The sequence below is a fragment of the Scyliorhinus canicula genome, chromosome 16 (assembly GCF_902713615.1).
Source record: "Scyliorhinus canicula chromosome 16, sScyCan1.1, whole genome shotgun sequence".
NCBI lineage: Eukaryota > Metazoa > Chordata > Chondrichthyes > Carcharhiniformes > Scyliorhinidae > Scyliorhinus > Scyliorhinus canicula.
In genome coordinates, this window is record NC_052161.1 from 11,334,822 (window position 1) to 11,361,550 (window position 26,729).

Here is a 26,729-nt window from a genome sequence, read left to right on the forward strand (position 1 = left end):
ACAGGTATGGGCGCTGTGCCAGGGTGGGGGGGGGGGGGGGTGGTCCTGCGAACCATGTTTTGGGCATGTCTGAGGCTGAGAGGTTTCTGGCAGGGATTTGCTGACATCATGTCAGAGGTCTTAAAAGTTCGGGTGACGCCAAGTCCAGGGGTGGCAATCTTTGCTATGTTGGAAGACCCGGGAGCCCAGGGGGCGAGAGAGGCCGGCGTCCTGGCCTTTGCCTCCCTGGTGGCCCGGAGACGGATCTTACTAAGGTTGAGGGACCCGGAGCCCTCGAAGTAGTGGGTGTGGGTTAGCAACATGGCGGAGTTTCGCAGACTTGAAAAAATTAAATTCACCTTGAGGGAATGGTTTCAGGGGTTCCCTCGGAGGTGGCAGCTGTTCGTCGACTTCTTCGAGAAAAATTAAGCTGTCGGCAGGGGGGATGGGAGGGGGAAGGGGAGGCATGGGAGAGACGAGTCAGGATAGGAGAACCAACGGAGGGGTGGCTGGGGAAGGCGGCGCTGTTTGTGGAAGCCATGTTGGCTGGGGTCTGTGCTTGGGGGGGGGGGGGGGGGGGGGGTTGTTGTTATATTGTTGTGGTTTTGTTGAAATTTGATGTTTAAAATTGTTAAAATTAGAAATGCCTCAATAAAATATTTTCTTAAAAAAAAAAAAGCTCAACGCCATCCAGGACAAAGCAGCCCGCTTGATTGGCATCCCATCCATTTGTGACAAAGTTCCTTATTGAAGTAAATAGACATGACGGCTTATTCAAACTTTTATTTTTAATTGGGCTGGAAAGCATTTGTGACAGAGCAAAAGATTTGAACAGTGAAAATTTTAACGCTGATCGAACATGGTCTGAAATCACACGCTCAAGTAATGAGCACATTGGAAATGAGGTGAGCCTCGACTGTCCCGACGATCACAGATGTTCACCGCTCTCTCTGACTCGAAAGGTGCACTGAAACAGAATGCTCGCTGTCAACCACTAACTGACCTCAGGACCAAGCCTTTCTTAGCAGCCCTCTTCCAGCCAGTGCTAACAAGCAAAATTATTTAACGGCCCCGTGGAACATTAATGGTGCTATAGAAAGGCAAGTTGATGCATGTGAACAATTGTTGGCCTAGGTGCCTTGAGGAGTTACACAACTCTTTCGCCCACTCACCGTGGATTCTGTGGGGAATTACATGCAGATTGGAGGCAGATTTGATTACAGCTCAGAGTAACGGAGCTGTCAGACCTTAATTCAACTCAAGTCAGATTTTGAGAAGGACAGAAAACAAAGTGTTTTCGGAAAAGCATCAAACTCGGGAAATTTGAGGTTAATGCATGGTCAAGCGAAAATACATGGCATAGAAGGGCTGGTTTAGCACAGGGCTAAATCGCTGGCTGGAATGTGGCGACTAGGGGCTTTTCACAGTAACTTCATTTTTGAAGCCCAATAAGCGATTTTCATTTCATTTCATAGTTTGTGAAGTGGCAGAAAAGCTTGGCTCAGGGTGAAGAGGTGTTTTTAGACTACGTCATGGTGCGATAGCAGAGATCTAGCTGGACTGGGTGCGGGCAGATTCATTTCAACACAGCTCAGGTCACAAGAGGTTCATTCATTCCATCTCTAATCATTTCTTGACATTGATTATTATGCTAAGCAGAGGTTATTCTTCCACCAATGGAAACACTTCAACAACATCCCTTGCCCTGCACAGAGCTTGTTCTGCCACAGGATGGCGCCCCTGTAACCTCGGGCCCTTCAGTCAACTTGAAAGGATCAACAATAGTTTCCTAAAGAAAGAGACCAACAAAAAAAAGCGTTAAAACCTCAATAATAAGATGGCTCCTCCATCAGCCCTGTGTGTGTGATTTTTGCCTGTGTATGTGTATGTTTGCATCTGTGTGTGTGTGTGTTTTTTTTGCATGCGTGCTTTTTGCGTGCGTGTGTGTGTGTGTGTCTGTGTCCTCTCACTCCGCTTGTAATTATTCCTAATACAAGTGCCGGCTTGGCTCAGTTTAATCTCACTCTTACCCCGGGTCAGAGGTCAGAGCTCCTCCTCAGGATCATTTTTATTCTTTTTTTTAATACATTTAGAGTGCCTAATTTTTTCCAATTAACGGGCAAGTTAGTGTGGCCAATCCACCTAACCTGCACATAGAACATAGAACAGTACAGAACAGGCCCTTCGGCCCTCGATGTTGTGCCGAGCCATGATCACCCTACTCAAACCCACGTAACCACCCTATACCCGTAACCCAACAACAACCCCTCCCCTCCCCCCCCCTCCCCTCCCCCCCCTCCCCCTCCCCCCCTCCCTCCCCCCCTCCCCCTCCCCTCCCCTCCCTCCCCCCCTCCCCTCCCTCCCCCCCCTCCCCTCCCTCCCCCCTCCCTCCCTCCCCCCCCCCTCCCCTCCCCTCCCTCCCCCCCCTCCCCCTCCCTCCCCCCTCCCCTCCCTCCCCCCTCCCCTCCCTCCCCCCCCTCCCTCCCCCCTCCCTCCCCCCCCTCCCTCCCCCTCCTCCTCCCCCCTCCCTCCCCCCTCCCCCCACCCCCCCTCCCCCCCACCCCCCCCCCCTCTCCCCTCCCCCCCTCACCCCCCTCCCCTCCCCCCCTCACCCCCTCACCTCCCCCCTCACCCCCCCTCCCCCCCTCACCCCCCCTCCCTCCCCCTCCCCTCCCCTCACCCCCCCCTCCCCTCCCCCCCTCACCCCCCCTCACCCCCCCTCCCCCCTCACCCCCCCCTCCCCCTCCCCCCTCACCCCCCCCCTCCCCTCCCCCTCACCCTCCCCTCCCCCTCCCCCACTCCTCCCCCCCTCGCCCCCCCACCCTCCCCTCCCCTCCTCACCCCCCCTCACTCCCTCCCACCTCCCCCTCCCCCCTCCCTCCCCCTCTCCCCCCCCTCTCCCCCCTCCCACCCCCCCCCCCCAATGTAACTTACACCAATGTTAAGTTACATAACCGCAGAGAAAAAAAATAGAAACTATAATAAGTAAACACCCCCTCCTCCCCCTGTCCCCCAGTGACCTCCTCCCCCTGTCCCCCCCTCCCTCCCTCCATCCCCCATCCTCTCTTCCCTCCTCCCTCCCACACTGTCCCCCCTCCCTCCCTTCCCCCCCGGCCCCCCCCCCCCCCCCCCCTGTCCCCCCCTCTCTCTCCCCCTGTCCCCCCCTCTCTCTCCCCCCTGTCCCCCCCTCTCTGCCTCACCCTCTCACCCTCCACCCCCTCCCCTCCCCCTTCCCTTCCCCCCCCTCCTTTCCCCTCCCCCTCCCTCCCTTCCCCTCCCCTTCCCTCCTCCTCCCCCTCCCCTCTCCCCTCCCCTCCTCCCCCCCTCCTCTCCCCTCCTCTCCCCTCCCCTCTCCCCCATCCCCTCCTCCCCTTCCCCCCTCCTCTCCCCCCTCCCCCCATCTCCCCCTCCCTCCCCCCTTCCCCTCTCTTCCCCTTCTCCCTCTTCCCCTTCTCCCCTCTCTCACCCCCCCTCCCCTCTTCCCCCCCCTCACCCCCCCCCCCCTCCCCTCTTCCCTCCCACCCCCCCGGCAAGATCCTTCATTGGGCTACTAGGGACGCAAAGGCCAGGACACCGGCCTCTTTCGCCTCCTGCACTCCCAGCTCCACCGCAACTCCAAAAATCCCCACCCTGGTTTGACCCTGGACCCAACCACCCTCGACACCGTCCCCGCCACTCCCCTTCCAGAATTCTTCCAGTGCTGGGCATGCCCAGAACATATGGGCATGATTCGCTGGACTCCCCGAACATCTGGTGCACCTGTCCTCACCCCCGATGAACCTACTCATCCTAGACCCGGACATGTGGGCCCAGTGCAGCACCTTAAATTGGATGAGACTAAGCCTCGCACATGAGGAGGAAGAGTTGACTCTCTCCAAGACATCCGCCCAAGTCCCGTCCTCTATCTGCTCCCCGAGTTCCTCCTCCCATTTAGCCTTCAGCTCCTCCACTGACGACTCCTCCACCTCCTGCATTACCTTATAGATGTCAGACACCTTCCCCTCTCCGACCCACACCCCCGAAAGCACTCTGTCCATCGTCCCCCGCGAGGGCAGCAAAGGGAATCCCTCTGCCTGTCGCCTAGCAAACGCCTTTACCTGCAAATATCTGAACATGTTCCCTTGGGGGAGCCCAAATTTATCTTCCAGTTCCCCCAGGCCCGCAAACCTCCCGCCAATAAACAGGTCCCTCAATTTACTGATGCCCACCCTTTGCCACCCCCTAAATCCCCCATCCTTGTTCCCCGGGATGAACCGATGGTTGCCACCCAGTGGAGCCTCCATCGAGCCCCCTGTTTCCCCCCGATGCCGTCTCCACTGTCCCCAGATTCTTACGGTCGCCGCCACCACCGGGCTCGTGGTATACCTCTTAGGAGAGAGCAGCAACGGCGCCGTTAACATGGCACCCAGGCTCGTACCTCTACATGACGCCATCTCCATTCTGTCCCCACCCCCATCACCCATTTACGCACCATTGACACATTGGCTGCCCAATAGTACCCCAAAAGGTTGGGCAGCGCCAGCCCGCCTCTATCCCTCCCTCGCTCCAGGAACACCCTCTTCACTCTCGGAGTCCCATGTGCTCACACAAAACTCAGAATACTGCTAGTCACTCTCCTAAAGAAGGCCCTGGGGATAAAGATGGGCAGGCACTGAAAGAGGAACAAGAACCTCGGAAGCACCGTCATTTTGACGGACTGTACCCTCCCCGCCAACGATAATGGCAGCATGTCCCACCTCTTGAACTCCTCCTCCATCTGATTCACAAGTCTGGTGAAATTATGCTTGTGAAGAGTCCCCCAGTCCCTGGCCACCTGCACCCCCAGGTACCTAAAGCTCTCCCCTGCCCTCCTAAGCGGGAGCCTACCAATTCCTTCCTCCTGGTCTCCAGGGTGCACCACAAACACCTCACTCTTGCCTAAATTTAGTTTATAGCCTGAAAAGGTCCCAAACTCAGCTAGTAACTCCATCACTCCCGGCATCCCTCTCACCGGGTCCGCCACATACAGTAACAGGTCATCGGCATACAACGACACCCTCTGTTCCTCCCCACCTCGCACCAAACCTCTCCACCTCCCTGAATCCCTCAACGCCATCGCCAACGGCTCGATTGCCAATGAAAACAACAAGGGGGACGGGGGGCAACCCTGCCTGGTCCCTCGGTGAAGCCGGAGGTACTCCGACCTCCTCCCATTCGTGGCCACGCACGCCATCGGGGCCTCGTATAGCAGCCTCACCCATCTAATAAACCCTTCACCAAATCCAAACCTCCCCAACACCTCCCATAGGTACCCCCACTCCACTCTATCGAAGGCCTTCTCCGCATCCAGCGCCACCACTATCTCTGCCTCCCCCTCAATCGCCGGCATCATGATGACATTCAGCAATCTCCGCACATTTGTGTTCAGCTGCCTTCCCTTCACAAACCCTGTCTGGTCCTCGTGTACAACGCCTGGCACACAGTCCTCTATCCTGGTGGCCAGGAATTTTGCCAGCACCTTGGCATCCACATTGAGGAGAGATATGGGCCTGTATGAACCACACTGCTGGGGGTCCTTGTCCCTCTTTAAGATTAACGAAATCAGCGCCCGCGACATCGTCGGGGGCAAAGCCCCCCCTTCCCACGCTTCATTGAGTGTCCGCACCAGCAAGGGGCCCACTAGGTCCACAAACGTTTTATAAAATTCCACCGGGAACCCATCCGGCCCCGGCGCCTTCCCTGACTGCATCTGCCCGATCCCCTTAACTAGCTCCTCCAGCTCAATCGGCGCCCCCAACCCCTCCACCTGCTCCTCCTGCACCTTCGGGAAAGAAAGCCCGTCGAGGAACCTCTCCATTCCCCTCCTCGCCCCCGTTGGCTCCGACCGGTACAGTTCCCCGTAAAAGTCCTTGAAGACCTCATTCACTTCTACCCCCTTCCGCACCACATTCCCACTCTTATCTCTCACTCCAGCAATTTCCCTAGCCGCATCCCGCTTGCGGAGCTGATGAGCCAGCATCCTACTCGCCTTTTCACCATGTTCGTACACTGCCCCTTGTGCCTTCCTCCACTGTGCCTCCGCCTTTCTAGTGGTCAGCAAATCAAATTTAGCCTGCAGGCTGCGCCTCTCCCCCAACAGTCCCTCCTCTGGTGCCTCTGCATACCTCCTGTCCACCTCCAGCATCTTTCCCACCAGTCTATCCCTCTCACTCCTCTCGCTCCTCTCCCTGTGTGCCCGGATGGATATCAGCTCCCCACGAATTACTGCCTTCAGGGCTTCCCAGACCATCCCCACCTGGACCTCCCCCGTATCATTCACCTCGAGGTACCCCTCAATACTTGCCCGGACCCTCCTACACACCTCCTCCTCCGCCAACAACCCCACATCCAACTGCCACAACGGGCGCTGGTCCTGCACCTCCCCCATCTCCAACCCTATCCAATGCGGAGCGTGATCGGAGATTGCAATGGCCGAATATTCGGCCTCCTCCACTCTCGGAATCAGTCCCTTACTCACCACGAAGAAGTCTATCCGAGAATAGACCCTATGTATGTGGGAGAAGAAAGGGTACTCCCGTGCCCTCGGCCTCACAAACCTCCATGGATCCACCCCTCCCATCTGGTCCATAAACCCTCTCAGTACCTTTGCCGCCGCCGGCCTCCTACCTGTCCTTGAACTGGACCGATCCAGTGAAGGATCCAACACCGTATTGAAGTCCCCCCCCCCCCCAATAATCAGACCTCCCGTCTCTAGATCTGGGACCCGTCCCAGCATACGCCTCATAAAGCCCGCATTGTCCCAATTTGGGGTATACACACTAGCCAGTACCACCTTCTCTCCCTGTAGCCTGCCCCTAACCATAACAAACCTACCCCCCTTATCCGCCACCACCTCAGATGCCTCAAACGACACATTTTTCCCCACCAGAATCGCCACTCCCCGGTTCTTCACATCCAACCCAGAGTGGAAAACCTGCCCCACCCACCCCTTCCTCAGACGGACCTGGTCCGCCACCTTCAGGTGGGTCTCCTGAAGCATTGCCACATCCGCCTTTAACCCCCTCAGATGAGCAAGTACCCTCGACCGCTTCACCGGCCCATTCAATCCTCTCACATTCCAGGTGACCAACCGGATCAGAGGGCGTCCCGCCCCCTCCCCCGTCGGCTAGCCATAGCCCGTCGACTGCCCGCCCCAGGCCAGCACCCCCCGCCCGACCCAGTCCCCACAGCGACAACACCTCACCTCCGGCCCCCACCAGCTCCTTCCTGACCCTGCCAGCAGCAACCCGGTATTCCCCTTCCCCCCCCTCCCTCCCCACCAGGCTAGGAACCCTCCTAGCCGCGACCCGTCCTCCATTGTACTTCCGTGGGTCAGCTAACTTCTGCTGACCCCGGAAACTCCCGCCAAAAACCCGACCCCTCCCAAAGTGAGATCATCCCCCCTCCTATCCCTCCTCCAGGCACCGCTCCAGCGCGGGGAAGAACCAGTTAAGGCCCCGCCCCACCCGTCATCGTCTCCACCCCCCAGCCCCGCAACGCGGGAAACCAGAGGAAAGCCCGTGCTTTCGCCTTGCCCCACCACACCCTTCTGACGCAGCTCCCAAATACCAGCCCCACTCCATACCCCCAACCCGATATAGAATACAACAGACCCCTCCAACCCTCCCCGCAAGATACAAAACTCAAACAATGCCCCACAACAAAAAAACAGAACAACCCCCCCAATAAATAACCATATCAAAATTACAAAAGTACAGAAAAAGAGAACACAGCAACAGCAGAAACCAGCAATAAAGCATTACAACCGACCCCGCAACCCCCAACCCCTAGTTCAAGTCCAGTTTCTCCGTCCGCACGAAGGCCCACGCCTCCTCCGGGGAATCAAAATAATAATGCCGCTCCAATAAGTTACCCACAGGCGCGCAGGCTGCAACATTCCAAACTTTATCTTCGTCTTGTAGAGCACTTTTTTCGTCGAATTAAACCCGGACTGCCGCTTAGCCACCTCCGCACTCCAATCCTGGTAGATCCGTACTACCCCATTCTCCCACTTGCTGCTCTTCACCTTCTTGGCCCAGCGCAGCACACACTCCCGATCACTGAACCGGTGGAACCTCACCAGCACCGCACGCGGGGGTTCATTCTCCTTAGGCCTCCTGGCCAGTACCCTGTGGGCTCCCTCCAGCTCCAGGGGCAGATGGAAAGATCCTGCCCCCACTAGCGAGTTCAGCATCGTAGCCACGTAAGTTGTCAGATCCGACCCCTCCAGCCCCTCCGCAAGTCCCAAGATCTGCAGGTTTTTCCGCCTCATGCGGTGATCAAGCTCCTCGAAGCGGTCCTGCCACTTCTTGTGGAGTGCTTCGTGCCCCTCCACCTTACTCACGAGGACCACGGCCTCCTCCTCTCGTTCAGTGGCCTGCGTCTGCAACTCCTTGATGGCAGCACCCTGGGTCGTCTGAATCTCCGACAGCCTTCTGTTCGTTTCCTGCAGAGAGCTCAGTACCTCAGCCTTGAAATCTGCAAAACAGCGCAGGAGAGCTGCTTGTTGCTCCAGGGCCCACAGCCTCCACTCCTCTGGAGCTCCGCCGGCCGCCATCTTGGATTCCTTCCCCCGTTTTTTCTGGGGAGCTGCCGCCGTTTTTTCCCCCCTTTCCACTCCGAGTTCGAGTCATGAAATGTGGAGAAAGTTGATCACCACACCTTCTCCCACCGGGAGACGTCGAAAAAATTCCGTTTTGGGCTCTAAAAAGAGCCAAAAAGTCCGTTTGAAACGGGAGCTCCCAAATGTGCGGCTTCCTACATCATCGCTGCCACCGGAAGTTTCGATAATTTGTATTCTTAGCACACGTCATGGGATGTGGCCGTTGCTGGCTAGGTCAACATTTGTTGCCCATCCCTAATTGCCCTGAGAAAGTGACGGTGAGTGACCTTCTTGAATTGCTACAGTCCTTGTATTATAGGACCACCCACAGTGCTGTCAGGGAAGAAGTTGCAGGATTTTGACCCAACCACAAGTGAAGGAATGGTGATATATTTCCAAGTCAGAATGTTGAGTGGCTTGGGGTGTAACGTCTGGCTGGTGGCAACCCCAGGTATCTGCTGCCCTTGTCCCTCCAGGTGGTAGAGATTGTGAGTTATGAAGGAGCCTTGATGAGTAACTGTAGCTGCTGCACATGGTACACACTGCTGCTGGTGTGCATTGGTGGTGGATGGATATATAAGATGATGGTTTGGGTGCTGATCAAATGGGCTGCCATATCGTTGATGGTGTCGAGCTTCTTGAGTGTTGTTGGAGCTGTACTCATCCAGGCAAGTGGGGGGTATTCCAGCAGAGTCCTGACTTGCGCTGTGTAGGTTGTGAACAGGCTTTGGGGAGCCAGGAGGTGAATTACTCTCTGCACATTTCCCAGCCTCTGACCTATTCTTGCAGCCTCAGAATTTAGATGGCAAGTCCAGTTCAGTTTCCGGTCAACGACCCCCCCCCCGGATGTTGATAGTGGGGGATTCAGTTGTGGTAAATGTCAAGCAGTGATGGTTAGATTCGCTTGTTGGAGATGGTCATTGCCTGGCACTTCTGTGGCGTGAATATTACTTTCCATTTATCAGCCTGAATGTTGACCAAGTCTTGCTACGTACGGACTGCTTCAGTGTCTGAGGAACCAAGAATGGTGCTGAACATTGTGTAATCATCAGTCAACATCCTCACTTCTGACCTCATGATGGTAGGAAGGTCATTGAGGAAGCAGCTGAAGTTACTGGGCCTATAATAATATACTTTTATTGTCATAAGTATGAAGTTACTGTGAAAAGCCCCTAGTTGCCACATTCCGGCCTCCTGTTCGGGTAAGCTGGTACGGGAATTGAACCCGCGCTGCTGGCCTTGTTCTGCATCACACGCCAACTGTCTAGCCCATTGAGCTAAAGCAGCCTAGTTCACAAGTTCACTACCCTGAGGAACTTCTGCAGTGATGTCCTGGGACTATGCTTGACCTCCAACAACTATCTTCTTTTGCGCCAGGTATGACTCCAATTTGTGGAGACATGATTCCTATTGACTTCAGTTTTGCTAGGGCTCCTGGATGCCATACTTGGTCAAATGATGCCTTGTCAAGGGCAGTCACTCTCATCTCAATGTGGTCTCCTCTATATCGGAGAGACCAAATGCAGACTGGGTGATCGCTTTGCTGAGCATCTTCAGTCTGTGCGCATTCAGGACCCTGACCTTCCTGTTGCTTGCCATTTTTAACAAAAGACCCTGCTCCCATGCCCACATATCTGTTCTTGGCCTGCTGCAATGTTCCAGTGAAGCGGAACGCAAACTGGAGGAACAACATCTCATCTTCCGGTTAGGCACACTACAGCCTTCCGGCCTGAACATCAAATTCAACAACTTCAGATGATTAGCTCTACCTCACCTCGACCCATTTGTTTTCATCCCATTTCATTTGAACTATCTTTTCAATTTCTTTCTTTCTTAATATATATTTAAAGCCCCACCCCCCAATCTTATCCACCTTTCCTTCACCTTTCTCCTCTTTGCTTCCCCCTTCTCCTCACCCCACATCTACAGTTCATCCTCTGATGAACAGTATAAATATTTTCCACTTTAGGAGCTGGTTTAGCACGCTGGGCTAAATCGCTGGCTTTTAAAGCAGACCAAGGCAGGCCAGCAGCACAGTTCAATACCCGTAACAGCCTCCCCGAACAGGCACCGGAATGTGGCGACTAGGGGCTTTTCACAGTAACTTCATTGAAGCCGACTCGTGACAATAAGCGATTTTCATTTCATTTCATTGATGTTAGTTTCTCTGCTGTATGGCCTTTCACATCTTTTGTTCTCTCTGGGGACTGCCATTAACACTCTTTACCTTGGTATCTGTGGCCATTAGCACCCAGTTTCCCTGGGTTTCTGTGGCTATGACTCATCTTTCATTATCACTGCACAGTATAAATACTTCCCACTTTCTCTGTTAGCTTTGACAAAGAGTCATCGGACTCGAAACGTTAGCTCTTTTCTCTCCCTACAGATGCTGCCAGACCTGCTGAGATTTTCCAGCATTTTCGCTTTGGTTTCAGATTCCAGCGTCCGCAGTAATTTGCTTTTAAACATTGACGAGTATATATTTTGAGTGGAGGAGGGGATTGGTGAAAAATCAATATTGGCACATGTTCTGTGGTGGAAAATGTATCTCCACCTCAATACTCTATTCCTCAACACTTTCTACTCTGACTTCTACTAAACTGTACAGGTTATGTAGGTCCTATATTTGGTCAATTCTGTCATGGCTAAAAGTTACAATTGGTCCAGTATCCTTGGCAAAAGAGGCAGTAATGTATGGTTAGACATACGTAGTTAGGTGGCAACAAGTCAGGATTAGCCTTACTTATGGTGTTTCCACTGGCCAATTATATCAACAGTCGCCATTAGTTACACTTCTGATCGCTGTCAGTCTGTGGTTCAGTTGGTCACACTCCTGACTCGGAATCACAAGATTCTGGGTTAAAGTCCCACTCCAGATTGGATTGGATTTGTTTATTGTCACGTGTACCGAGGTACAGTGAAAAGTATTTTTCTGCAAGCAGCTCAACAGATCATTAAGTACATGGGAAGAAAAGGGAAGAAAATAAAATACATAATAGGGCAATACAAGATATACAATGTAACTACATAAGCACCAGCATCGGTTGAAACATACAGGGTGTAGTGTTTATGAGGTCAGTCCATAAGAGGGTCATTTAGAAATCTGGTAACAGCGGGGAAGAAGCTGTTTTTGACTCTGTCCGTGCGTGTTCTCAGACTTCTGTATCTCCTGCCCGATGGAAGAAGTTGGAAGAGTGAGTAAGCCGGGTGGGAGGGGTCTTTGATTATGCTGCCTGCTTTCCCCAGGCAGCAGGAGGTGTAGATGGAGTCAATGGATGTGAGGCAGGTTTGTGTGATGGGCTGGGCGGTGTTCACGACTCTCTGAAGTTTCTTGCGGTCTTGGGCCGAGCAGTTGCCATACCAGGCTGTGATGCAGCCAGATAGGATGCTTTCTATGGTGCATCTGTAAAAGTTGGTAAGGGTTAATGTGGACATGCTGAATTTCCTTAGTTTCCTGAGGAAGTATAGGCGCTGTTGTGCTTTCTTGGTAGTAGCGTCGACGTGGATGGACCAGGACAGATTTTTGGAGATGTGCACCCCTAGGAATTTGAAACTGCTAACCATCTCCACCTCGGCCCCGTTGATGCTGACAGGGGTGTGTACAGTACTTTGCTTCCTGAAGTCAATGACCACTCTTTAGTTTTGCTGGCATTGAGGGAGAGATTGTTGTCTCTGCACCAGTCCACTAGGTTCTCTATCTCCCTCCTGTATTCTGACTCATCGTTATTCAAGATCCGGCCCACTATGGTTGTATCATCAGCAAACTTGTAGATGGAGTTGGAACCAAGTTTTGCCATGCAGTCGTGTGTGTACAGGGAGTAGAGTAGGGGGCTAAGTACGCAGCCTTGCGGGGCCCCAGTGTTGAGGACTATTGTGAAGGAGGTGTTGGTGTTCATTCTTACTGATTGTGGTCTGTTGGTCAGAAAGTCAAGGATCCAGTTGCAGAGTGTAGAGCCAAGTCCTAGGTTTTGGAGCTTTGATATGAGCTTGGCTGGGATTATGGTGTTGAAGGCGGAGCTGTAGTCAATAAATAGGAGTCTGATGTAGGAGTCCTTGTTGTCGAGATGCTCTAGGGATGAAGCTCTAAAACGTCAGCATCAAAATTGAGGCAGTGTTGTCCCTCGGGGAACTCCTTTGAGGGGAGTGGAGTCAGGGGAGACAAGACACTGTCTTTTTTCTAGCTATCATCTGGTACGTTTAAACGTTCAGTCTTTGAATATTAGTGAATGGATGAGTGGATGAGGGTGGGTGAGTGAGTGAGTGAGTGAGTGAGTGAGTGAGTGAGTGAGTGAGTGAGCAGGTAGGTGAATGACTGGGTGAGTGAGTGAGCTGGTGAGTGAGTGGGCGAGTGAGTGATCGGTAGGTGATCGGGTAGGTGACTGGATGAGTGAACGAGCGGGTAGGTGACTGGGTGAGTGAGTGAGCGGGTGAGTGAGTGCGTGAGTGAGCGGGTGAGTGAGTGAACGACAGGTAGGTGACTGGCTGAGTGAGAGCGTGAGCAGGTGGATGGCTGAGTGAGTGAGTGAGTGAGCAGGTGAATGACTGGGTGAGTGAAAATGAAAAATAAAATGAAAATCGCTTATTGTCACGAGTAGGCTTCAATGAAGTTACTGTGAAAAGCCCCTAGTCGCCACATTCCGGCGCCTGTTCGGGGAGGCTGGGACGGGGAAACCGGGCTGCTGGCCTGCTTTAAAAGCCAGAGATTTAGCCCAGTGAGCTAAACCAGTGAGTGAGCAGGTGAGTGAGTGAGCGGGTGAGTGATCGGGTAGGTGACTGGGGAGTGAGTGGGTGGGTGAGTGAGTGATCGGGTAGGTGACTGGGTGAGTGAGTGAGTGGGTGAGTGAGTGATCGGGTAGGTGACTGGGGAGTGAGTGGGTGGGTGAGTGAGTGATCGGGTAGGTGACTGGGTGAGTGAGTGAGTGGGTGGGTGAGTGAGTGATCGGGTAGGTGGCTGGGTGAGTGAGTGGGTGGGTGAGTGCGTGGGTGGGTGGGTGAGTGATCGGGTAGGTGACTGGGTGAGTGAGTGGTGAGTGAGTGATCGGGTAGGTGACTGGGTGAGTGAGTGAGTGGGTGGGTGAGTGAGTGATCGGGTAGGTGACTGGGTGAGTGAGTGAGTGGGTGGGTGAGTGAGTGATCGGGTAGGTGACTGGGTGAGTGAGTGAGCGGGTGGGTGAGTGAGTGATCGGGTAGGTGACTGGGTGAGTGAGCGAGTGATTAGGTGGATTGCTGAGTGAGTGAGTGAATCAGCAGGTGAGTGACTGGGTGAACGAGGGAGCTGGTGAGGGAGTGAGCGGGTGACTGAGTAAGTTAGTGTAGGCGGGACAGGCGAGGCGGGCAGAGTAGGTGTGTCAGGTGAGTGAGTGAGGTGGGTAAAGTGGTCAGGGTAGATGAGGTGGTGAATGGGCAGTTGGGATTGAGGAGGTTAGTTGGGAGGGTAGGCGGGGAGTGTGGGGGGGGGGTTGTTTGGTGATCAAAGGGTAGTCGGCTCAAGTGGGGATTAGTAATGGGTGCCAGTGGGGATTAGTAATGGGTGCCAGTGGGGATTAGTAATGGGTGTCAGTGGGGATTAGTAATGGGTGCCAGTGGGGATTGGTAATGGGTGTCAGTGGGGATTGGTAATGGGTGTCAGTGGGGATTGGTAATGGGTGTCAGTGGGGATTGGTAATGGGTGCCAGTGGGGATTAGTAATGGGTGCCAGTGGGGATTAGTAATGGGTGCCAGTGGGGATTGGTAATGGGTGCCAGTGGGGATTAGTAATGGGTGCCAGTGGGGATTAGTAATGGGTGTCAGTGGGGATTGGTAATGGGTGCCAGTGGGGATTGGTAATGGGTGCCAGTGGGGATTAGTAATGGGTGCCAGTGGGGATTGGTAATGGGTGCCAGTGGGGATTAGTAATGGGTGCCAGTGGGGATTAGTAATGGGTGGCATTGGGGATTGGTAATGGGTGCCAGTGGGGATTGGTAATGGGTGCCAGTGGGGATTAGTAATGGGTGCCAGTGGGGATTGGTAATGGGTGCCAGTGGGGATTAGTAATGGGTGCCAGTGGGGATTAGTAATGGATGCCAGTGTAGTTGGGTTCCAGTCAGGGGTCATTGAGTAGGTGGAGGTACTTGGGTGGGAAGAGGGGTTGTCGGGTGGTCAGGGTTGCATTTGGGTAAGGGCAGCATGTTGGCGCAGTGGTTAGTACTGTTGCCTCATGGCACCGAGGACCTTGGTTCGATCACAGCACGGGTCACTGTCCGTATGGTGTTTGCACATTCTCCCCTTGTCTGCGTGGGACTCACCCCTACAACCGAAAAATATGTGTAGGGTAGGTGAATTGTCCATGCTAAATTGCCCCTTTATTGGAAAAAAAATAACTGGATACTCTAAAAAAAAAAAAAAAAATTTTTTTTTAAAGGATTATATTTGGGTGAGGAGGTAGTCAGGTCTCGTCTCAGCATTGGGGGCCAGCTGAGGAGTTATCCAGGTGTTAGGCTAGATTTTAATCTGTCGAACATTTCATTGGTAACTATCCAGGCAAATATCCAAAGACTCCGCAGAGTGGGAGACATTCGCAGAGGGTCCTACGTAGATGGGTAGCCCATCAGATGTTTAAATATACCAGACACTTCCCACATAGATCCACAGGTCAGGCCTTACGCAGGCCTCAATGTGCAAAATCAGTCATGTGTCGGGTCTCTGACAACCAAGAGGCTGAAGAATGTGATCCAAAATATCACGATTCCTGTGAACCCATCATTCACTCATAATACAGCCATTTGTGAACATCTGTTAACCTTTCAATGCAAAATCTGAGTTTTTACAGCAGATAATTCCTTCAATCATCATAAATATGTAACAAGGTCAGAGAGCAAAGAATTGATAATGTCCTGGGGACTGCAAGAGGCAGCTTCTTGGGTGGTCTTTGATACGCTGCATTGAGAACAACTAACAATCGTTGATAGGTACAAGGTTCTGATGCTATTTATCAGAACATAAAGTTCACCACATAACCCCATGGCTTCTCAAGGTTACATTTCTTACTCTGAGAATGTGACTCCGTGTTCTATATCTCCCAGTCAGGGGAAATATTTTCTCAGCACCTACCCTGTCAATGTCCTTAAGAATATGTTTCAATCAAATGATCTCTCATTCTTCTAAACTTCAGCGAGCTTAGACCTATGTCGATTCACTCTCCCCAGGGAGCAATTTTCTCATCCCCAAAATCAGTCCAGTGAGCCTTTTTTATAATCTTTATTGTCACAAGTAGGCTTACATTAACACTGTAATGAAGTCACTGAGAACAGCCCCCAGTCGTGGGTGGCATGGTGGCTCAGTGGACCAGGGTTCAATCCCGGCCCCTGGTCTCTGTCCGTGTGGAGTTTGCACATTCTCCCCGTGTCTGCGTGGGTTTCGCCCCCACAACCCAAAGATGTACAGGGTAGGTGGATTGGGCACGCTAAATTGCCCACTCCTTAATTGGAAAATAAAAAGAATTAGGTGCTATAAGTGTAAGAACAATTTTTAAAAGCAAAGAAAATCCCCTAGTCACCACATTCTGCCGCCTGTTCGGGTACACGGAGGGAGAATTCAGAGTGTCCAATTCACCGAACAGCACGTCTTTCAGGACTTGTGGGAGGAAACCGGAGCACCCAGAGGAAACCCACGCAGACACGGGGAGAACGTGCAGACTCAACACAGTGAGCCAAGCGGGAATTGAACCCGGGATCCTGTCTCTGTGAAGCAATAGTGCTAACCACGGTGCTACCACGCCGTTCCAAAAACACTGGCCCTTGATCCCCGACACTGCAGTGTGTCTCCCTCTCATTGAGAGTCTACACCAGTCACACAACACTTAGCAATGAAAAACGCCAGGGGCGGGATTCTCCGGTGACTGGACAATCGCCGCCATTGGCGCCGGCGGGGTCATGGGCCGCCCTCGGCAATTCTCCGCCCGGGATGGGCCGAGTGGCCGCCAAGAAAGCCCGAGTCCCGCCGGCGCCGTTCACATGTGGTTTTACCTGGCGAGACCTCGGCGTCCATCCTGCGGCGGGGCGGCCTGGTGGGGGAAGGAGGGGGGATCCGACCCGGGGGGGGGGGCCTCCACCGTGGCCTTGCCCACGATCTAGACTCAAAGACTTGAGTTGGGTACAACTGAGGCTTTATTGATCTCAGATGTGTGGCCTCCCACAGCAGCTGGCGAAATGGCTGCAGCATGGGGGACACACATATTTATACTCCGCCTACTGGGCGGAGCCAGCAGGCAGGGACTACCGACGTATCTGTAGTACAGGTCCTACCCTACATCACCTAATAGAGGTGCAACAGTGGTTTACCAGCACTTTTTTACTACGAGCCGGCCCCTGTAGCCTTACGCCATGTTGCGTCGGGGCCGGCGCGGAGAAGGAAGCTACCACGCATGCGCGAGTTTGACACCGGTATTGGCAGCTGGAGCGGTGTGAGTTGCTCCAGTGCCGTGCTGGCCCCCTGTAGGGCGCAGGATGACTACACATAGCGGTCCGACGACGCCGTCATTAAGCTCTCCGGTTTTTACGACGGCGTCAACACTCTGCCATCAGACGGGAGAATCCCGCCCCTTGATTTATAAAGGTTCTCTTTCAAATCACAATCAAGAAGCAGTATTGATGGCCAACCATGAAGAATGAAGGTTAAATGCGAAAAAAAGTAGTAGTGCCTTGCATAACCTGAGTGAGGTTTTCAAATCGTGTTGATGACACATTCTCACCAACACACAGCTTTCTAAACACTGGCACTGGACCACTAGATTCTCTGGGATCGGTAGGCATGTCAAACTGGCAGAGACACAGCCTTCATATTATCCGCCAATTCAAGTTATTTAACCACTTAATTCCGACTTTAGTATACAATTTCCATCGTTTAGTTCACATTATTGAATAATCCTCCTTCTTCCGTACGTTCAAAGAGAACAACACTGAATGATCAGAAAGAGTCGATATCGACATGGCCCTGTTAACATGTTCATTTCCACCAGCTGATCCCTCACTGTTGCACAGAAGCTGCCAAGACCAAACATCACTTGAATAGCCTTATTGGTCATTGTCACAGAAAGTATTCGGAAAATGTTGGGTGTTTTAAAGTGAAGTCATACAATTGGAAATGAAAATAGAGATAATCAGGGATTTAAATAGTTAAAGCATTAAACAGAATAATCCCAATAGCTCTGTGCACATATGGGACGACGGATGGGGATTCAGGGGCTGTTTGTTAAAGGACTGTTGATGCCCTTCAGGGTGACACTGGAGTAGCAAATTAAAGCGTAGATTTCCCCATACCCAAGTTTGGACAGCACTGCCCTGTGTCTGTCTTACTCACACAAAGTCCCGTTCACCTATCACCTTTATGCTCTGTGACCTTAATCAGCTCCCAATCAAACACCACCTTGAATTTAAAATCCTCCTCCCTTCATGGCCTCAGCCTCTATGTGATCCCTCCAGTCCCATAATCGTCCGCGATATCTGCACTCCTCTCAATCTGGCCTCTTGAAGCATCACCGATCTTCATTGTTGCCCCATTGGCGACCGTGCCTTCAATCTTCTCGGCCCTAAGCTCTGAAATTCCTTCTTTACACCACTCTATCCCTCTCTCCTACTTTAAGACACTCCTTAAAGACCGAGACCGTGTTTGACCGAGTGTTCAGTCATCTGACCTATCATATGTGGCATGTGTTTACCATTGTTTTGTAATGCTCCTGTGAAATGTCTGGAATGTTGAATGTTAAAAGGTGCTATTAAATACAAGTTGTTGTTAGACTGATCCAAGTCTAAGATTCGATCATCAAACTATGCTGGTTTTGTTGATCACAGCTGGCAGAATGCTCAGAGCAGCACAATTAGTTTCTGCACTGTAGCGATTCGATGATTCTATATGACTGGGCAGGATTTTGGTCCTGTGCTCACTGGCTGAAAGTGTGCGTCTGCGGCTAGGAGCGAGTTCAACGGTAGCACTGCCTGTCCCCACCCATCACCCAGCCCTACTCTGCCACCCCACTCACCTCTGTCCTTGTGCCACTGTTGAATAACTCATTGGTAGACAAAGAAGGGCCGTGCCAATGAGATACTGGAGAGTGGCCATGTTATTCTGGAATTGAGAAATAACCTGCTTTTGCCACATATCAGTCCTGTTCTCTTCCAATAAGAAGCTCCTTGACCTTGGCTGTTCAACGGCGAAGAAGATCGTAAAAAAAAATTCGAGGCTGTGTACCTAATTTGTATTTAATCATTATCATCTGAAATATTTCATGTTTAGTCTCGAATGGCAGTTGTGTCTGTCAACACAATGCCTGGCGTGTTCAGTTATCAATAATGGAGCAAAGGTCCACAGCAAAATAAATATCTGAGAGTCCCACTCTCTTGGAATTGTGCTTCATTTGTTTTTGTTTTTAAACACCCGAGACTAATTCTAGTCTAGAATTTTCCTCTGCTCGGTGTCTAGTGAGTAACTGGAAATTGCGATTGGAAATGATCTCGGTAAATGTTTCAACTTTCACTGAGGTTACCACGCGAAATTCATCAATTACCTCCGATGGTTTGAAGGTCATTTTGGGGGAAAGGAAAATGTGACAATCGGAAGTGGGAAGTGGGCGTTCATCGCTGGCAGGACCATCCTATTCTGCCCATCCCTAATTGCCCTCGGGAATGTGGTGGTGGGCTGCCTTCTTGAATTGCTGGAGTACATCCACACCACTATGGTGAAGTGAATCTGACCCAGCGACTGGGAAGGAACGGCGATATAGTTTCCAAGTCAGGATGGTGTGACACTTGGGGGAGGACTTGAATGTGGTGGCTTTCTTATCTACTGCCCTTCCTTTTCATAGAATCATAGAATTTACAGTGCAGAAGGAGGCCATTCAGCCCATCGAGTCTGCACACCCTTGGAAAGAGCACCCCATTCAATCCCAAGCCTCCTCTACCCTATCCCCGAAACCCAGTAACCCCAATTAACCTTTTTGGACACGAAGGGCAATTTACCATGGCCAATCCACCTAACCTGCACATCTTTGGACTGTGGGAGGAAACCGGAGCACCCGGAGGAAACCCACGCAGACACAGGGAGAACGTGCAGACTCTACACAGACAGTGACCCAACTGGGAATCAAACTTGGGACCCTGGAGCTGTGATGCAACTGTGCTAACCACTGTGCTACCGTGCTGCCCACAATTCAGATTGGTGGAGGGGGTGGGTTTTGGAGGTGCCTCTCTCTGTCTGCCTTTGTTAGTCCTTCCTTCTCCCTATCTAATGGATATTGCTAGAACGACTAACCCACTGGCCCCTTCCTCTCTTGTTTCTCCCTGGCTTTATGTCAGCTGTCCAACATATCTTCACTCTGGCAAATCACAAGAGGTAGTTGAGGTGAACAACACTGATACATTTAAAGGGAAGCTACTTAAGTGCACCGTGGCACAGCGGTTAGCATTGCAGCCTCACAGCGCCAGGGATCCGGATTAGATTCCGACCTTGGGTCTGTGTGGAGTTTGCAAGTTCCCCCCGTGCCTGCGTGAGATTCCTCCGGGTGCTCCGGTTTCCTCCCACAGTCCAAAAATGTGCAGGTTATGTGGATTAGCCATGATCAATTAATAATAACCTTTTATCGTCACAAGTATGAAGTTACTGTGAAAAGCCCCTAGTCGCCACATACCGGCGCCTGTTCGGGTAAGCTGGTACGGGAATTGAACCCACGCTGCTGCCATTGTTCCGTATCACAAACCAGCTGTTTAGCCCACAGAGCTAAACCAGCCCTGAGCAATTGGCCCTTAGTGTCTAATGGTTAGGTTGGGTTACGGGGATAGGGCGCGGGGGGGGTCTAGGTAGGGTGCTCTTTCGGATGGTCGGTGCAGACACAATGGGCTGAATGGCCTCCTTCTGCACTGTAGGAATCCTACGAGTACAAAGGAGTAAAGGATTTGCTGATAGTACAAGATGAGTTTTGTGAGGGCCACGAAGAATCCAGCACGAGTTGAAGGATAGAAAGAAATAACATTTATTTACAAAAACATAGCAACTCCCTTGCTGCTCATTCCTCTCTAGCCGGTTCCAAACTGGCCAACTTCATATTTATGCAGGGAATCTGCTAATGATTACTCCGCCCCCCCTCATTGGGCAAGCTCATACTCCCAAAGGATTGTGGGATTGCCATTAGTCCCCAGCCAATGGTAAGCAGGCAGGTTATAACAATGAGGCAGGGTTGGAGGAGACTGCGGGTTATGAGCACTTGCACAGACCAGATGGGTTGAATGGTTTGTTTCTCTGCTGTAAATCCTATGTAACATTCATCATGCCATTTCCTGCTGCAATTCATTCTCTCTCAGGATTTCAAAATTGCAGAAACCTTGGAGACGGCATTTAAAAAGCCTAAGTCGCCCGATTTGAAATTTCATGTTGCTTTTACCTTGGATTTTGTGGGTGGATATTCGGTGGAGCCAGGAGCCATTTTCCCAACCGGCTTAACGGCGAACGCATCGGCAAAGCGTGAACTCTTGAGGACTGCAGCCATCTCTTCATCCGCAGTTACGGCCTCTCCTCCCTGTGCAACAGAATTTTAAAAAAACATTCGATTCGGGTTCATCTGAAAAGTGGTCATCAGCAACCGAGGCGAGAGTGCAACCACGGCTCCTCTCGAAATGTAGGTCTCACTGCCACAGGAAGTAAATTGTGATGAATAAGTGTTTGAAAGGAAAACTAGGTGACTACATGAGAGAAAAGGGGAAGAGAAATATTTATTGAAAAGCTGAGATGAGGTAAATGGAATGAGAGACAACTTAGATTCACAGGCCTGGTTCGGTGCACATATTTTACGCGATTAGTACCTCTTTGGGAATTTATCGGTTTTGAGCTCCTTTAAGCTGAATAGGTTGCTTTTCATTTTGAATTCATTTATAGGCGGCGCACAAGGCCAGCATTTATTGCCCAGGCCTAACTGCCCTTTAGAAGGTGGTGCGGAGTAGCCTTCTCGAGTAGAATGGAGTGGCTTGCTCGACCACTCCCGAGTTAAGAGACAATCACGTTGCTGTGGATCTGGAGTCACATAGAGGCCAGGCTGGGTTAGGTACGGCAGATTTCCTCCCCTAAAGGACGTTTGCGAACCAGGCAGGTTTTTAAGGAAAGTCCGATGGTTTCACAATCACCATTACTGATCGGAGCACTTTTTTATTCCAGATTTTATTCATTTAATTGAAGTTGAAATTACTGAAAAAAAGGAGACATGCTGTCAAAGCTTTTCGTCTTGCACTCATCCGGACAGATGCAAGAATACCAAATTTCAAGGGAACAACAATTCATGCTGCAAGAGAAAAGGGGTTCTGATTGGTTGGCGAGTTGGCTCTGATTGATCGAGATACTGCCAAGGTGAATGAATGCACCAGGTAACTATTGCCCCCACGCTTTTGTTTATTCAAAATATGTGCAATGCCTGGACACTTTTGCCAGGTTCCTACATATAAGCAGCAAGACAAAAAGCATCAACTAGCTTATCTCTTTTTTCAACAATACTCACGTTCTGTATTACCAATTAACTATTGGTAAATGCCACAAATAGTTAATTACCAATTAACTATTGGTAAATGAGGGGCAGCACGGTGGCACAGTGGTTAGCATTGCTGCCTACGGCACTGAGGACCCAGGTTCGAATCCCGGCCCTGGATCACTGTCCGTGTGGAGTTTGCACATTCTCCCCGTGTCTGCGTGGGTTTCACCCCCACAACCCAAAAATGTGCAGGTTAGGTGGATTGGCCACACTAAATTGCCCCTTAATTGGAAAAAATAATTGGGTACTCTAAATTAAAAAAAAAACTATTGGTAAATGCCACAAATGCCATGGTGGGACTTGTACTCATGTCTCTGGATTATTACTCCAGAGGATTTTAGGATTACTAACCTAGTAACATAATTATATTACCATAGCCACTGTGGAAATCAAAATTGTTGTTAAGTTGTGGATTTGAATTTCTCGAGTAAATCAGCATTTAAAATCTGACCCTTACGTTAAACGTGTAGTTGACATCAAACTCCAACTTCTCTTTAAAGCCTCTGATGGAGCCATTGTAAGTAACCGAGCATTTTTCTCTCGGACAGCTGGCCGGGATTTTAAATAGCCGGTAAGTAGCAGAAACAAACTTGTAGTCACCTAAAAGGAAGAAAAAATTGTCTGTAACAAAAATTGCAACAATCTCCTCTTGTTTAGCTCACTCGGCTAAATGGCCAGCAGCACGGTTCGATTCCCGTACCAGCCTCCCTGGACAGGTGCCGGAATGTGGCGACTAGGGGTTTTTCACAGTAACTTCATTGAAGCCTACTCGTGACAATAAGTGATTTTCATTTCATTTTTCATTTCAACTCAAGTGAGTCGTGTCCCTGCCTCTGAGTCAGAAGCTGCTGGTTCGAGTCCCACCACAGGAGTTGATGGCCAAGGAAGGTGCGTTCATATCGTGATCAATCCTTCCAACGCGCCAATGGCAGGCGGTAAGAATGGCAGATTCTCCTGGTCAGCCAGGCTTGATGCTGAGTGACGCCTCTCGAGCTGTAAGCCTCTCGCACAGGTTAACGACCTGTCCCAGGAAAAAACTCACTGTGAGAACTGATGGAAATCTAAACAACAACAGCCTTTGCAATGACCTCCAAGGGTTTGCTTTAGAATTCAAATCTCCATAGTCCTGCCACATCCAGTTGTGAATGGTGGTGGCCAACTTAACAACTTACCTGGAGGAGTAGGTTCCATGAATATTCCCAGCCTGAATCAGTGCAAAAGACAAGGCTGGTGCACTTGTAACCACTCCCTGTCAGAAATTACAAGTGGATGATATATCTGGGCCTCCACCCGAAGCCATAGATGCCAATTTGATTCACTTCACATTATATCAAGAAACAATTGAACACACTGGATAGAGCAAAGGCTCATGGATTCCAACAACATCCTGGCTGTAGTGAGCCACATTCATTCCCTCTTCCATCGAGGCACAGCAGTAACTCACCTAGGGTCCTTCGACAGCACCTTCCAAACAAGCAACCTCTACCATCTAGAAGGTCAGGGGCAGCAGATAGGTGGGGACACCACCAACTGCAAGTTCCCCTCCAAGCCACCCTCCATCCTGACTTGGAAATATATCGCCGTTCCTTCACTGTCGCTGGGTCAAAATCCTGGAACTCCCTCCCTAACAGCACTGTGGGTCTACCTACCGCAGTTCAAAGGCAGCGATTTACCATCTTCTTAAGGGCAACGAGGGATGGGTAATAAATGATGTCCTTCACTGCAACGCTCACGTTGTACCAAACGTACATCTCTGATTTTAATCCCTCTTCCATTGGGGACGGTGCCTTCAGCTGCCAGGGTTCTCGAATTCCTTCCCTAAACCTCTCCATCCCTCTCCTCCTTTAGGACACTCCTTAAATCTCATCTCCTTATCCAAGCTTGTAGTCACCTGTCCCAGTATCTCTATGTGGCGGCGTCAAATTGTGTTTGCTATTGGCTCCTGTGATATTCCTTGTGTTGTTTCACTCGATTATAGGGGCTATATAAATGCATAGAGTTGCTGAAATGACTTTAGTGACCATTCAATTTCAGCACAGAGCGATGGAGTCGAAAGACACTGGAAAATGGAGGGACAGACTCAATCAGCTCAAATAAAAACAGAAAATTCAGGAAAAACTCAACAGGTCGATAAGCGTCTGTGGTGACACAGGAGGGTCCATGGTTCCAGCAGGAGGGTGCTGTTCAAGAAGACCAGCTCGGTATGGCGCTGGAGGGCAGGGACCAGTCTGCTCCAGCAGAGGGTGCTGTCCAAGAAGACCAGCTCGGTATGGCGCTGGAGGGCAGGAACCGGTCTGCTCCAGCAGAGGGTGAACAGCACATCAGGAGCAGAGTAACGCTATGGCAGAAAGTTGTTGCACTCACTCCGATGTCTCTGGCGAACTCAGTACCACTTTGTGCGCTGTTAGCAATCGTGTTTGAATCCGACTCAATTTCCTGCAAGGCCTGATGGGATTCCATCGGGGGGGGGGGGGGGGGGGGGGGGGGGGGGGGGTGTGATTGGGAGAATTCTGCCCCCAGAAAGCAGAATCCCCAGACCCAGGGAATTTAAATGGCTTTGACTTTAAAAAGCACTCAGAGAAGCAACAACAGATTAGAATGTGGATAGTTTAAGAGATCTGGCAGATTAAAATCTGAACTAAACAGACAGCAAATGTGAAAGAAACGTCCTTCAGTAACAAACAGGTTACTGACTGGACATGTGGGCTCACCTTTCAGACCCTCGCTAAACTTCTTCTGAATAAATTGTTCATAATACTTATGAAAACTGAAAGCACAGGAATCTTTGGATGGGTTTGATTCAAAGTGAGGCCACACCTGGAGTATTGTGTTCAGTTTTGGTCTCCTTGTCTGAGAAAGGACGTACTGGCACTGGTGGGTATGCAGAGGAGATTCATTAGGTTAATCCCAGGGTTGAGGGTGTTGGATTACGACGAGAGGTTAAGTAGACTGGGGGGGACTTTATAGAAACATATAAAATTATGAAGGGAATAGATAGGATAGATGCTGGCAGGTTGTTTCCACTGGCAGGTGAAAGCAGAACTAGGGGGCAGAGCATCAAAATAAGGGGAAGTAGATTTAGGACTGAGTTTAGGAGGAACTTCTTCACCCAAAGGGTTGTGAATCTATGGAATTCCTTGCCCAGTGAAGCAGTTGAGGCTCCTTCATTAAATGTTTTTAAGGTAAAGATAGATAGTTTTTTGAAGAATAAAGGGATTAAGGGTTATGGTGTTTGGGCCGGAAAGTGGAGCTGAGTCCACAAAAGATCAGCCATGATCTCATTGAGTGGTGGAGCAGGCTCGAGGGGCCAGATGGCCTACTCCTGCTCCTAGTCCTTATGTTCTTATGATTCCTGGGCATTATTTAAAATTGGATGGGTGCCGTTTTCCTTGTGTCTGACCCAAATTTATGTCTCAGGCACACCGTCAATGCAAACTAACTGGCCACTCACCTCATTGCTGTAATTGCAATGTGACTACATTTTAAAAGCATTTCCTTTGCTGTGAAGCCCTTTGCGATGTCCTGAACTATGAAAGGCGCTATACAAATGCAAGCTCACTCTTTGTATTCAGGATAACACAACGCTCAAAACAATCTGCCAGGCAAAAGACAAAACAACGCTCACCTAACGCTAACAATCCTGGATAACTATACAAAACTTTCCCCCTCGCTCAACTCTCGGTTGCTCAACCTAATTATCTTCAAGACACGTTAGATCTTCAAGGTCTTGGAGATGAAACAAAAACAACAGGACTGATTTTTTTTTTAAAGTGTCGGTTCATTTTTCATGTCATTGCTGATCTGGCCAATGTTCAAGGTTCATGTTCAAGGTTGAACTCCAAGAGGCAAAACACATTTACTTTGGCTGTGCCCACGTGTGAAAGTAGCAGGATTCATTTTGAAAGAAGCTGGGCCGAAAAGGCCACAATAGCAAAACATATTCCTCAAAAGACCCCATAATCTTTGGCTGGTTACCAAACAACACGAAAACACACTGGTTTGGATAAAGAAAGATTGCTGGGATTGTTCACAGAACATACAGTGCAGAAGGAGGCCATTCGGCCCATCGAGTCTGCAGTGACCCACTTAAGCCCTCACTTCCACCCTACCCCCGTAACCCAATAACCCCTCCTGACCTTTTTGGAGACTCAGAGGCAATTTATCATGGCCAATCCACCTAACGTGCACGTCTTTGAACTGTGGGAGGAAACCGGGGGGACCCAGAGGAAACCCACACAGACACGGGAAGAATGTGCAGACAGTGACCCAGCGGGGAATTGAACCTGTGACCCTAGCGCTGTGAAGCCACAGTGCTATCCACTTGTGCTACCGTGCTGCCTGTAGCCTGTCAAGTGTTTTACAACTCTCCGATTTTCTGTCCTGTCAGTATATAGTTGCACAGACTGGAATGATATTCAATTAACACTGGCCACTGGAGCTGTCTCTTCACCCCCAGCCCCAGCATTGCTGCTGTTGAAGAGGAGATGGTATTTCACATTTAAAGACAGGGGCAAGCTGAGTTGAGATAAGTGATTGAAATGACTGAGAATGAGGAGCTGTCTGTACACTGGTCGAGGAAGGAAATGT

General features: G+C 50.9%; 1 protein-coding gene across 1 annotated transcript in view; it reads right to left on the bottom strand.

Moving 5' to 3' along the window:
- Positions 1-747: 747 nt before the first annotated feature.
- as3mt (arsenite methyltransferase) overlaps positions 748-26,729 on the bottom strand; it is a 52,194-nt gene continuing 26,212 nt past the window's right edge. The window contains exons 9-11 of the mRNA XM_038822291.1: positions 22,600-22,742; positions 21,009-21,143; positions 748-1,768 (exon numbers count right to left, since the gene is read on the bottom strand). Coding sequence (XP_038678219.1) covers positions 1,667-1,768; positions 21,009-21,143; positions 22,600-22,742 — 380 coding nt within the window. The 3' untranslated portion in view covers positions 748-1,666. The remainder of the gene's footprint in view (positions 1,769-21,008; positions 21,144-22,599; positions 22,743-26,729) is intronic.